Source organism: Desmodus rotundus, chromosome 6 (assembly GCF_022682495.2).
Source record: "Desmodus rotundus isolate HL8 chromosome 6, HLdesRot8A.1, whole genome shotgun sequence".
Lineage (NCBI taxonomy): Eukaryota > Metazoa > Chordata > Mammalia > Chiroptera > Phyllostomidae > Desmodus > Desmodus rotundus.
Window position 1 is genome coordinate 136,785,300 of NC_071392.1, and position 13,057 is coordinate 136,798,356.

Below are 13,057 nucleotides of genomic sequence, written 5' to 3' on the forward strand. Positions count from 1 at the left end.
ATGAAAAGAACATTGAACTTGTATATCTGTATCAGAACCCTTGCATGAATGTATACATTGTCATTGTCAATAAGCAGCAATATTTTGAAAGCAATCCTTTTTTTTTCTGAGCAATAGGTCTTAACAGTGGGCTTAAAATATTCAGTAAGCCATGTTTTTTAACATGTGTTGTCATCCAGGCTTTGTTGCTCCATTTATAGAGCACAGGCAGAGTGGATTTAGCATAATTCTTAAGGGCCCTAGGACTTTTGGAATGATAAATGAGTATTGTCTTCAACTCAGTTACCAGCAGCTTTAGTCCCTAAAAGAGTCAAGCCGTCCTTTGAAGCTTAAAAGCCAGGCATTGACTTCCCTCTACCTATGAATGTCCTATATAGCATCATTTTCCCATACAAGACTGTTTCACCCACATTGAAAATCTGTTTAGCATAGCCACCTTCGTTAATTCTCTTAGCTAGACCTGGATAACTTGCTGCAGCTGCTACATGAGCACTTGCTGCTTCACCTTGCACTTTAATATTATGGAGACAACTTCTTCCTTCAAACCTTATGAACTAACTTCTCTTAGCTTCAAACTTTTCTTCTGTAGCTTCCTTACCTCTGTCAGCCTTCACAGAATTGAAGAGAGTTATGGACTTGTTCTGGATATGCTTTGGCTTAAGGGAATGTTGTGGTTGGTTGATCTTCTATCCAGACCACTAAAACTTTCTCCATGTCAATAATTAGGCTATTTCGCTTTCTTAGGATTTGTGTGTTCATTGGAATAGCACTTTTAATTGCCTTTAAGAACTTTTTCTTTGCATTCACAATTTAGCTAACTGGTACAAGGGGCCTGGATTTCATCCTATTTCAGCTTTTTTTTAAAAAAAAAAAAAGATTTTAAATTTATTTTAGGACAGAGGGGAAGGGAGGGGGAAAGAGAGGGAGAGAAATATCAATGTGTGGTTGCCTCTCGTGCGCCCCCTGCTGGTGACCTCACTGGAATTTGAACTGGCGACCCTCTGGTTCACAGGCCGGCACTCAATCCACTGAGCCACACTAGCCAGGGCCTAGTTCAGCTTTTGATATGCCTTCCTTAGTGAGCTTAATAATTTTTCTACTTTCTGATTTAAAGTGAAAGATGAACACTCACTTGAACACTTAGAGGCCATTGTAAGGTTATTAATTGGCCTAATTTCAATATTGTTGTGTCTTGGGAAATAAGGAGGCCTAAAGAGAGGGAGGGAGACAGAGGAACAGCAGATTGGTGGAGCACTCAGAACACACACAACACTGATTGATTACGTTTGTCATCCTTTTATGGGCATGGCTCATGGTACCCCAAAACAATTACAATAATAACAACAAAGATCACTCATCACAGACCACCATAATGAACATAATAATAATGAAAAAGTTTAAAATACTGTGAGAATTACCGAACTGTGACACCGAAAATGCTTTTGGGAAAATGGTGCCGATAGGCTTTCTCCACGCAGGGTTGCCACAAACCTTTAATTATAAAAAACACAATGTTTGCGAAGTGCAATAAAATGAACTAGCCTATAGTTTAAATGAATGAATCATCATAACAGTGGTCCATGTGGAAATAAGTGCTATTTTACAAAGGATGAGTATACAATTTCCGTAAGTTTGTTTTCTTAAAACTTTGTCAAATGACCATCTTTATGTTTGCAGATGGAATGGTTCAATCATTATAAAAAGTCCCTTGCTACTTATATGAGATCATTGGGAGGAGATGAAGGTTTGGATATTACACAGGATATGAAACCTCCCAAAAGCCTATATATTGAAGTAAGTATACCTCTTAAAATGTATTTTTCCTTAATGCATAGATTGTTCTGCCTTTTGTCTATGGTGTATATGAATATATATTAGCTTATATTAAAAAGGACAGGGAAAGTAAACTAAAACCAAAAAACATTACCTACAAGGGGATGATGGAAATAGGATAGAAAAGCTTAAATTGTCTGAATAGACCTCTTTTAATAGTTTTGATTTTGGAACCATGTAAACATTTTATATATTATTAAATCAAAGTAGAACACCCACACATTTTGAAAACAAAATGAAACAAATGAACCTATGTTTTAAATTGGTGGATTAGTCAAATTGGAATTATTTTAAATTACTTTAAAACACATAAACTGATTATATATGACTAGTGGGTGTGTTCTAAGGATGAAAAGAATTACAAACAGACCTTAACCTATTTTTTGTAGTCATGTTTTTAGTAAAAATATTGTTATTGTTGTTGGGAACAGTTTATATGTTGAAGAATAGAGCAAAAGAGTATGATACTAAGAACGAAGATTTTTAAAATAACAGAAAAGAGATTCAAATACTAATTCTCCAACTTGAATTTGAAATATCAGCATGGAGTCAGGTTGAATTGTCTCTCTCTCTTTTTGAAAATATTTCTTAGCTCTGTCCACTAAATAAAAAAGCCTACAAACAGCAACCAACTCAGTAGCTATGAGCCTCCAAATTCTGGAGTCTAAATTCCATTTCTCACTAAAGAAAACCAGGATTCCCTCTTTGGGAAAAAAGAAAAGGGCTGATCCTTAGTCTTAAGTAAAAAGTGTACAAGATGAGCATGGGATACCTTATCTTTCTAGAAAGCAAGGAAAGTATCAAGGACTACATGAGTGCTCAAAAGTTTTGTGAACTAATCTGAAGGAGCTCATGCTGGCCAAAGAAGAGGTCCTTTGAGCATCAAAATGAATGCTAATTGCAGTGAATTGAATTGCATCAATTATGTTAGAAGTATGAATGCATAATGACACCAAACAACTACAGTTATAACAATTAAAAACAATCCTTTTGGGTCCCCTTGGAATATGAAGGATGCAAGTCATTTTGAAAAGCAGTAAAGAATGGAATCAAGTATCCATCTGCCTTTACTGTACAAATGCTATCTCAAGGTCGCCAGAACATTTGCAAGGAAAATTTCTTTATAGAAGAATTCCCACTAATAAATGCAGCAAGAATAAAAGAACTAGGTTAATGACATTCTGTAACCCAAATGCATGGAGGGAAATAGCTACTAAAACCTTAAGTGAAAAGTTAATGGAGACCTTAATAATGGATGGATATGGGTGGGTATGGATAATATCTGGAACTACTGATTAATCTTAACATCTGTAAACAAATTCAAAAGGCACAGGAGTGAAAAAGGAGAGACTTTACTGAGGTAATAGTTTGCAAAGCAGGGAGAGGCAGCCTCTGGCAGAAACAAAGTATCGTTCCACTAACACAAAGGATCTTTCTTGCTTTGTAGGGAACTTTCTTGTACCCATTTTGGTCTGTTTCGTGTAAATGAGGTTTCCAAATTGTACACTTCAGATTGGTCAGTATAGATATAAATGAAGATATAATTTGCATAGTTCTAATTGGACAGGGCAGGTCTACCAAAGCATCCCCACAGTGGTTAACTCAGATGGTGTAAACAAGTGTGGCATAGACCGTGAAGAGAGAGTTCAGTCTGAGGTTCTTCCTGGTATACAGAGTATGTGAGAAGAAGTCCCTGTCACCAAATGGCCACTGAACTCTTATTACTGGGGTGGGCAAAAGTAGCTTTACAGTTGTGTGTACGTGAAATTGTAATTCTTGTATTATTATTTATTATTATATTATTTTTCAAATGAACAACTGTAAACCTACTTCTGCCTACCCCATATTTATAAAATTTGGGCCTTCCCTTGATCATGGGGAGTCCATCTCAGCCAATAATCTCCTTTTTGGGGGCATCAAGTAAATCTTTCTTCTTGGGGTCTACACATCCAAAAGACAGTCAGACAGTCTGTGATTTGTGAGGTTTTACACAGGAACACACATAACATGTTTGCCATAAAACCAGACCTTATCTGATCCACTCTTTAGACCTAACTTCTAGTTTATAGGAAATTCAGGGGTAGAGAGGGAAACATGTTAAATGACCCCACAGGAATGTAGTTTATGGGAAACTACCAAACAAACTGCTCAGTGTCTTTAATAAATTGTCAACAAGAAAGGGAAAAAAGAAGGAAGGAACCCTGTAGATTAAACGAGAGACATATCAGAAACGTCTAATGTTGGACTCTGAATTGAACAGGGAATTTAAAAAAAAACTTACGAGATAAATGGGGAAATTTGGATACTAACTGGATATTCCTTTTTTTCTCTTTTCTTTATTATTTACCCTGGTTGATGCCTCTTTATTTTTTTTAAATTATATGTTACTGTTCAGGCTACTACAGTTGTGCCAGATTTTCCCCCATTGTCCACCTCCAGGCAGCCATGCCCCTCACCCCCACTCCCTCAGGCAGTCCCCACACTGTTCCATGGGTCCTGCATATATTTCTTTGGCTACTTAATTCCCTGTGCTGTTCTTCACATCCCCATTACTGTTCTGTAATTAACAATTCGTAATTCTTAATTCTTCACCTTTTTGAAGATCCCCTGACCCCCTTCCATCTGGCAACCACCAAAATGTTCTCTATCTGTGATCCTGTTTCTGTTCTTCTGGCTTGTTTAGTTTGTTCTTAGGTTCAGTTGTTGATAGATGTGTATTTATTGCCATTTTATTATTCATAGTTTTGATTTTCTTCTTAAAGAAGACCTTTTACAATTGCATGTAATACTGGTGTGGTGATGATGATGAACTCCTTTAGCTTTTTCTTCCCTAGGAAACTCTTTATCATTTTATAGTTTTGCAGGGTAGAGGAATCTTGTGGGGTTTTTGTTTTTTGTTTTTTGTTTTTACTTTTGTTATTGTTGTTCAAGTACGGTTGTCTCTATTTCCCCCCACCACTCCCCTCCACCCCAGCCATCCCCACCTCCCACCCCTGATCCCACCCACCTTGGTTTTGTCCATTATGGATGTCCTTTATGGATGTTCCTGAAAACCTTTTTGCCCTTTCCCCCCATTATCCCTTCCCACCTCCCCTCTGGTTACTATCAGTTTGTTCTTAAGTTCAGTTTCTCTAGTTATATCTTGCTTGCTAGTTTGTTCTGTTGATGAGGTTCCACTTATAGATGAGTTCATAATGGTATTTGTCTTTCACCGCCTGGCTTATTTCACTTAGCATAATGCTGTCCAGTTCCATCCATGCTGTCGTAAAGTGTAGGAGCTTCTTCTTTCTTTCTCTTGCATACTATTCCATTGTGTAAATGTACCACAGTTTCTTAATCCATTCATTTACTGATGGGCACTTAGGTTGCTTCCAAAATTTATCTGTTGTAAATTGTGCTGCTATGAACATTGGGATGCATAGGTTCTTTTGGATTGGTGTTTCAGGGTTCTTAGGGTATGGTCAACTAATATTTGACAAAGGAGGCAGAAGCATAAAATGGAGTAAAAATAGCCTCTTCAACCAATGGTGTTGGGAAATCTGGACAGCTTACATGCAAAAAAATGAAACTTGATCACCAACTTACACCATACACAAAAATAAATTCAAGGTGGGTAAAAGACTTAAATATAAGTCACGATGCCTTAAAAGTCCTAGAGGAGAACATTGGTAGGAAAATCTCAGATATTCCACGCAGCAATATTTTCACCAATATGTCCCCTAGAGCAAGGGACATAAAGGAAAGAAGAAACAAATGGGATCTCAAAAAATAAAAAGCTTCTGCATGGCTAAAGAAAACTATTAAAATGGAAAGAGAATCAAATCTACAGGAGAACATATTTGCCAATGATATCTTGGACAAGGGTTTGATCTCCAAAATATATAAAGAACTCATAGAACTCTACTCCAGGAAGACAAACAATGCAATTAAGAAATGGGCAAAGGACTTGAACAGACATTCCTCCAAGGAGGACATACAGAGGGCCCAGAGACATATGAAAAGAAGCTCAGCATCACTAGCCATCAGAGAGATGCAAATTAAAACCACAATGAGATACCACTTTACACTGGTTACAATGGCCATCATAAACAAAGCAACAAACAACAAATATTGGAGAGGATGTGGAGAGAAGGGAACCCTAGTGCACTGTTGGTGGGAATGCAGACTGGTACGGCCACTGTGGAAAACAGTATAGAATTTTCTCAGAAAACTAAAAATGGAACTGCCTTTTGACCTGGCAATTCCACTACTGGGTAGAGTAATCTTGGTTGTAGGTCCTTGCTTTTTATCACTTTGATGATTTCTTGCCAATCCCTTCCAGCCTGCAAAGTTTCTTTTGAGAAATCATCTGACAGTATTATGGGGACTTCCTTGTACATATCTAACTGTTTTTCTCTTGCTGCTTTTAAGATTCTCTTTTCCTATTTGTCATTTTAATTATGATGTGTCTTGCAGTGGGCCTGTTTGTGTTCCATCCTGTTTGGTACTCTCTGTGCTTCTTGGACTTGCATGTCTTATTTCTTTGTCCCTAATTAGGGAGATTTTCTTTCATTATTTTTTCAAAAAGATTTACAATTTGCTGCTCTTTCTCTTCTTCTGGCACCCCTAAGATGTTAGTATGCTTGAAGTTGGCCCCAGGCTCTTAGACTATCCTCATTTTGGGGTGGGTTCTGTTTTCTTCTTCTTGTTCTGATTGGTTGTTTTTGCTTCCTTATGTTTTTAATTGCTGATTTGATTCTTGGCTTCATCCACTCTACTGTTGATTGTTTATTTCAGTTAGTGTATCCTTTGTTTCTGACTGGAAATAAAGGCAGAAAAAATCTTTTTTTACACTTTTGAGGTCCTCCCAGAGTTCCTTGGGCATCCTTATAACCAGTATTTTTAACTCCACATCTGATAGATTTCTTTTCTCCATTTTGTTTAGTTCTTTTTCTGGAGTTTTGCTCTTTTCTTTCATTTGGACCATGTTTCTTTGTCTCCTCATTTTGGCAGCTTCCTTGTGTTTGTTTATATTCATTAGGTAGAGCTACTATGTTTCCCAGGCTTGATAGAGTGGCTTAGTGTAGCAGACCCTGTAGGGTCTAGTGGCACAGCCTCCCCTGTTACCCAAGCTGGGTACTCAAGATGCATCCAACCGTGTGGGCTGTGTATACTCTCTGTTTGTAGTTGAGCCTTGATTGCTGTTGGCACATCCAAGGTCAGGCACTGCCTGTGTTCTGTCCACACAAAACACAGCTACAAAGCTACAAAGTGATCTCTAGATGGTTGCTACTTATGCTGGGCTTAGAGGTGCAAGGTGGGCTGCTGCTAGTGCTGGGCCTGGGGCAACTTAGTGAGATGTACTGGCTTGCTGAAGCCAGATGTTGCTTGTTTGAGAGAATTTAGAAAAATCTGAAACATGGGCCAAGAAAAGCCATTCATATGAAAAAGCCACTGGAAACATCTTGGGTGAGCCTGAAAGTTGGATGCGGCAGGGCTTCAGGGAATTACCAGGGTGGGGCAAAGAGTGTGAGCCAAGTTGATGGTGTCTCAGATGGGTTGCATCCCCTGCCAGCCTTGTGGTTGGGAGGGGGACTCAGAAAAGGAATAATGGCCTCTGACATCGCTTTTCTGTGGGAGAAAGCTTCCCCCCAGCGCTTGCCCTTGATGCCAGATAGTTTAGTTCCTCCGTGCATATCTCTGATGCCTTTCAATCTGCTGCCCCTACACTGGTGCTCAGAGGGAGTAAGTCCGAGTAAATCTGTGTAATGGCTCTTCCAAGGGGAACTGCCAGGGAGTCCATCAGTTTCTGTCTTCCACAACCTCAATCTGTGCTGGTTTTTACAGCTAGAAGTTATAGAGTCTTATCTTCCTGGTGCTGGAACCCTGGGTTGGGGGACCTGGTATGGGCCAGGGACCCTTTGCTCCAAAGATATCCCTCCTGATTTCTATCTGCCACATGTGGCTGTTGGACCAGTCCATTCTGTGTCTTCGCCTCTCCTACCAGACTCAACGTGGTTTCTTCTGTAAATCCGTAGTTGTAGGACTTTAATTCAGCTCAATTTCTGACAGTTCTGAATGATGGTTTTTATTTAGTTTAGTTGTAATTTTGATGTGGTTGTGCAAGGTGGTGTGCAAGGAGATGGCTATGCCACCCTCATATAACTGGATATTTCATGATTTAAAAATTCCTAATTAATAAGATGTAGTAATGGTATTGAGATTATATTTTTTAAAAAAGAGTCTCATTTGTATAAGTAGATAATATTTATAGATGAAATGAAATTATGTCTAGGATTTACTTAAAAATCTAGAAGTTGGTGAGGGAACAAGAAGGGCCTGATGCTGATAATTGATGCTTGATAGGGCTTTGAGTTCCATAATATTTCTTTTTACTTTTGAGTATATTCATGATTTTCGGTAATATATTTAAAGAAGTAAAAAGGTGTTAGTGATGGATGGTAGGGAATTTTCTAAAATAGCATTTTTCAAACTAAGTTAAAATACCTGGTTGAGTCATGGTAGGATTACACAGGAATTATAGGACATGCTGAAATTACCTAGGAAAAGCAGATGCCTGAAACTTACTGCTTGAGTTGGCTTTACTAATACCAATCCTAGTGCTAAGGAGAATAAACTCCAGTCCTGACTTCTCATAGAAGATGAAAAAATGTTCTGGTTTCCTCTGGTAGCAGTTGGAACTATGGCCAGGTCTGTAACCTCTTCAGGGACATTCCTCCTCTGCAGTTGTAGAAGTGGTTTCGAAAAGGCAGTCTTATGCCTCCCACCTTCCACCTAAAAACCTCTCCTGATTCTTATAACATGAATCTGCATCTGCTCCTTCTTGATTTAGTTGTAAGGATTTGGGGGAAAGAGTCTGAATATCAAAGAAGATTGGAAAAATCTTTTTAAAACAGAAGTTTTGCAAACTTACCTATGTTCTATTCTCAAAAATTGATGTTCATGGGAGGGACCTATAAGAGCCAGGTTGGAATTGATCTAAGATATTCTCTTTTCTTTGTAAATATATTGTTCCACTGCTTAATACTTCAGTATTTGCAGAGGGGAGAGAATGCCATGATATCTCCCTTCAGCATCTCCCTGGGTTTCCTTGCCATTAGCACACACATACATTTGGATATTTTGCCATTCTTCTTCCTCCCCATCAAAACAGGACAATTGGAACCAGTAGAATACAATAGTAGGAGTACTAGGACTAAGTACACAGAGAAGGAACAAACCAACAGAAAGCTTAATACTTTTATTGTGTGGGAATTTATATTATATAATCTTTATTTACTTTGTGGTCACTACGTATTAAGAAATAATTTAGATAAAACATCATTTTTTCCTTTCAGGTACGATGTCTAAAAGACTTTGGAGAATTCGAAGTTGATGATGGTACATCAGTGCTATTAAAAAAGAATAGCCAGGTATTTATTGTCTTAAGATTTTTGAAATCTTCTAAGAGTGTTGCATGGTGGAAACGTTGAAATTAGTAGCAAAGTAAACATCATCTTTTGATGCTCATTTATATCTAGGCATTATGTTTAGTGTAAGGCTACTTTTTCTAAATATAAAGAAATGCGGAAGCAAATGTTACATATACTTGTAATTAAGAAAAGATTAATTAATTTAATAGAATGTTGCTTAGAAACCTAAGCATTTTCCAGGGAAATTATCACAGTGGGCCTTATTCTAGTTAAGGCACTGTGAAATTGTTAGATTTAGCCCTTTTCTTTGAATTATAATTAAAAAGGTGATAAGCACTCATGTTTAGCTTGTATTTCACCTCATAAATCCCACTTCTTTTTTTCTCCTGGAGAGAGAGAAATGTTCGCTGTATTTTTTTGTTTTTGTCTTTTAAAAAATTTTTATTTATTTATTTTTAGAGAGAGGAAGGGAGGGAGAAGAGAGGGAGAAGAATATGTCTCTCTCACACACCCTGACTGGGAATTGAACCATCAACCCTTTGGTTCACACCCTTGTGCTCAGTCTGCTGAGCCACACCAGCCAGGGCTAAATCCTAATTCTTTAGCAAATTATAATGATATAGATAAAAAACTTCTGAGTAATATATTAACAGAATTTACTAGGGAAAGACTAAAACTATGAAGTTGTTACTTAAACCAAATTTTTTCTTACTAAGAATCTCAATATATTTATTCTTTCCTTTGACACCTTCAAGCTCACATTAATTTCACTTTAGCTAAATTAATGTTTATCCTATTTCAATTGTATGTAGTCACATAAATATAGGAGGAAAAATGACCTAATGAGAACTACTCTTTCTTTGTCTCCCATCTTGCTGGTTAGTGTCTAATGATCCTATGTCTTTGGCTTTTGTTTTTTTTTTTTTAAGGTTTATTTATTTATTTATTTTTAGAGAGGGGGGAAGGGAAGGAGAAAGAGAGGGAGAGAAACTCCATGTGTGGTTGCCTCTTGCACACACCCTACTGGGGACATGCATGGCCCACAACCCAGGCACGTGCCCTGACTGGGAATCTAACCATCAGCCCTTTGGTTCGCAGGCCCATGCTCAATCCACTGAGCTACACCAGCCAGGGCCTATGTCTTTGTTTATGGAATGGAACAAGACTGCTCCAGGTTATATGGTTCTTCGACTTATTTTTTTAAGAGAGGGTGCCTTGATCTCTTAGTTTACAAGTACCCTTAGAGCCTTGATAGTTTCATAAAACAACGGTTCAATGTTTTAAAGATAGATTTTCAGGGCATCCTAAAATCTTTTTTTGTTAAGGCAGAATTTCCCTCCCATTGTCCTTTTAGAGAAATAGGATACCAATGAATTGGATAATACTAATGAATTAATATTAATACTGAAATTAATTGTCTCCTTAAAATCTGTGTTTCTGGAGGACCCAGTATGAAGTTTTCATTCACAAGAATAAAGCTATCCTCATAAAGCAAGATATGAGAAAATGTCACTTTTTCCGAAACACCATCCTGTGGTTGAAATTTTTTCACAAACTTTATGGCTGATCTTCGCACCCAGTGTGCCCAGATGGTGGTTATTCCTCAGTGGCAGGGAATACCTGGGTAGGCTTGGGTAAGTGGGAACCCAGCTGAGCCCTTCTTCCATCTGCTCTTGTGTTAGGCAGTTGTTTTCTGTGTGGACCATGCAGAAGCCTTTCCCCTGGTAATGCTGTTTTTGGCAAAATAATTATTTTACTGTATTTTTTATTAAATTTATTGGGGTGACATTGGTTCCTGTGGTGATGCTTTTTGTTACTATTACCCTACCCTTCATTATAAAAATGGGAGAATTTTGGCCTCCCAGTGCTTACCACAGGCTGTGTTCTTACACTACCTGTACAGAAAGAGAAGGCAGAGTAAACCCACCCCATGTACACCTCAGCCCAGGCCCTTTGCCTGGTCTGTATTGTCAATGGGGAGACATGGAGGGGAAAAAAATGGGAAAATTTTAAAAACACATAATCTACTATAGTTGATATTAGAGTGCTTCTAAAAGTGTCTCACCACATCTAAAATCAATTTTCTATGGAATCTGTCCATATACTATAAAACATTAGGGAGACTTTTTTTTTTAACCATACATTCACTTATGCCTATCAATATGGCAAACATGTTTCTGTTTTTCTAGAAATCAGGAAACCCCTCTTTTTAGAAAAAATTGGGATAATTGTTAGATAAATAACATGTCCCTGCCTTTTTTCCTTTGGGGGTGGTGGTGGTATGTTGTGGGCTCCTTTTTTTATATTATACCTTCTAAAGTCTTTTTTAACATGTTAAATAATAGTCCTTGGCCCATGTGTTTTCATGACTAATTTGGAGGCATGTATTTGGTCACAGGAATTACATAAGGCCTTTGAGTTTATTAGGAGGGACGTGTAGGTGCACAGTGCTACTAAAGTTACGTTTTGCTTTGAATATTTTTGGTAATCTCTTCGATTGCAATTATTTTCTAAGGCTATTTGCTCTGTACTGTATAATGTTTTTTGTTTTTACCCAAGTATATCTTTCTTTCCTTTGAGATTACTTTGGTCATCCGTGAGCTTGGAAAGTCTTCCTCCCTTGCTTCCTGTACTTCCTCACTCCAAAGTTTAGGAAATGTCAGTTCTGTTTTAAGCCCCTGTGTGTAGAGAGGCAATCAGACAAGGAGACTCCTTTCTGCTTCACAATGAAAGAGTATCCTCTCAGGACATGGAGGACGAGTGATACCATTAGCTAGGTGTTGGTGTCTTAACAACATAGTGGGTAAACAGTACCTACTTCATAGGTTACAAATACTTCTGATCCTTGAAAAGTTCAAGAGAAAAGTTGCTACTGTAATTAAAATAAATGGTTTAATGGAGGGTTCCTTTGTTGGTCTTCCTAATGACTTGTACAACTTGTCATCTCTCTGGTGCCTAAAAATCTCACCTACCTGGGTTTTCTGTGCATAAATTCAAATGCAAATACTAAGGAAAATACCTACTAGAATTCAGAAGTCTTTAAATTTAACTTAAGCAAACTATGAATTTGTTTATTTAAATAATTCAATACACTTCTACCTACTATCAGTTTCAGTTGATGAAAACAGCAAATATACTGAAGTTTAGCTTTTAACTGTATGACTGTTGAAATGTGAAAAATATATAACCAGTTGCTGCTTTTTAATGATGTAAAATGTAATTTAAAATTCTTTCCCAATCTTTCTCTTTCTTTCTACCATCTGTTCCACTCAGCACTTTCTACCTCGGTGGAAGTGTGAGCAGCTGATTAGACAAGGAGTTCTGGAGCACATTCTGTGGTAATCTCATACTGAGGCCCTGCCAAGCTTCCCTGTGGTACGAGGTCAACACCCCCCCCCCCCCCCCGCAAACTTCTACACTTCCTTCTCCACCCTTCTTTGGTTTTAAAGGTTATAGACATTCTTTAATATAACCAGGAATACTTGACTGAGAATGGTTTGTTTTTCTATTGTATAGGATTCCTCTTCTTTTTTGTAATCTGCATCTATAATTATAACACTCCTATAGTTACTACAATGTGTGTGTGTGTTTTGAATGAAAGTAAATATTTATTACCATACATTCGAATCTTTTAAACAATAAGAGAGTTACACTTGGCTATTGCAGGGAGAAAGTAGGTTCCTGTGCATTTTGTGTTGTTTCTGGCAGTGTGCATTGTGTAAGTCAGGGAGCTGAATTCTTGGAATATGTGTTTCCAAATGACATGGGCAGGTGGAGATGGTGGTCTATAAAAGTTTTCAATATATGTAATG

The 13,057-nt window shown here is 37.7% G+C and overlaps 1 protein-coding gene and 1 non-coding gene across 4 annotated transcripts in view; both read left to right on the forward strand.

The window, feature by feature from the left end:
• GINS1 (GINS complex subunit 1) overlaps positions 1 to 13,057 on the forward strand; it is a 35,142-nt gene that overhangs the window by 20,677 nt on the left and 1,408 nt on the right. For 2 of the 3 annotated variants that reach the window (XM_024577024.4, XM_053926536.2), the window contains 3 exons: positions 1,678 to 1,794; positions 9,171 to 9,245; positions 12,519 to 12,620. In XM_024577024.4, coding sequence (XP_024432792.1) covers positions 1,678 to 1,794; positions 9,171 to 9,245; positions 12,519 to 12,587 — 261 coding nt within the window. In that variant the 3' untranslated portion in view covers positions 12,588 to 12,620. The remainder of the gene's footprint in view (positions 1 to 1,677; positions 1,795 to 9,170; positions 9,246 to 12,518; positions 12,621 to 13,057) is intronic. The other variant, XM_045185117.3, reaches the window with a different exon arrangement.
• Positions 11,101 to 11,232, forward strand: LOC112319768 (small nucleolar RNA SNORA51). Its single transcript, XR_002976370.2, has one exon. It is a non-coding gene; the product is annotated as a small nucleolar RNA SNORA51 (small nucleolar RNA).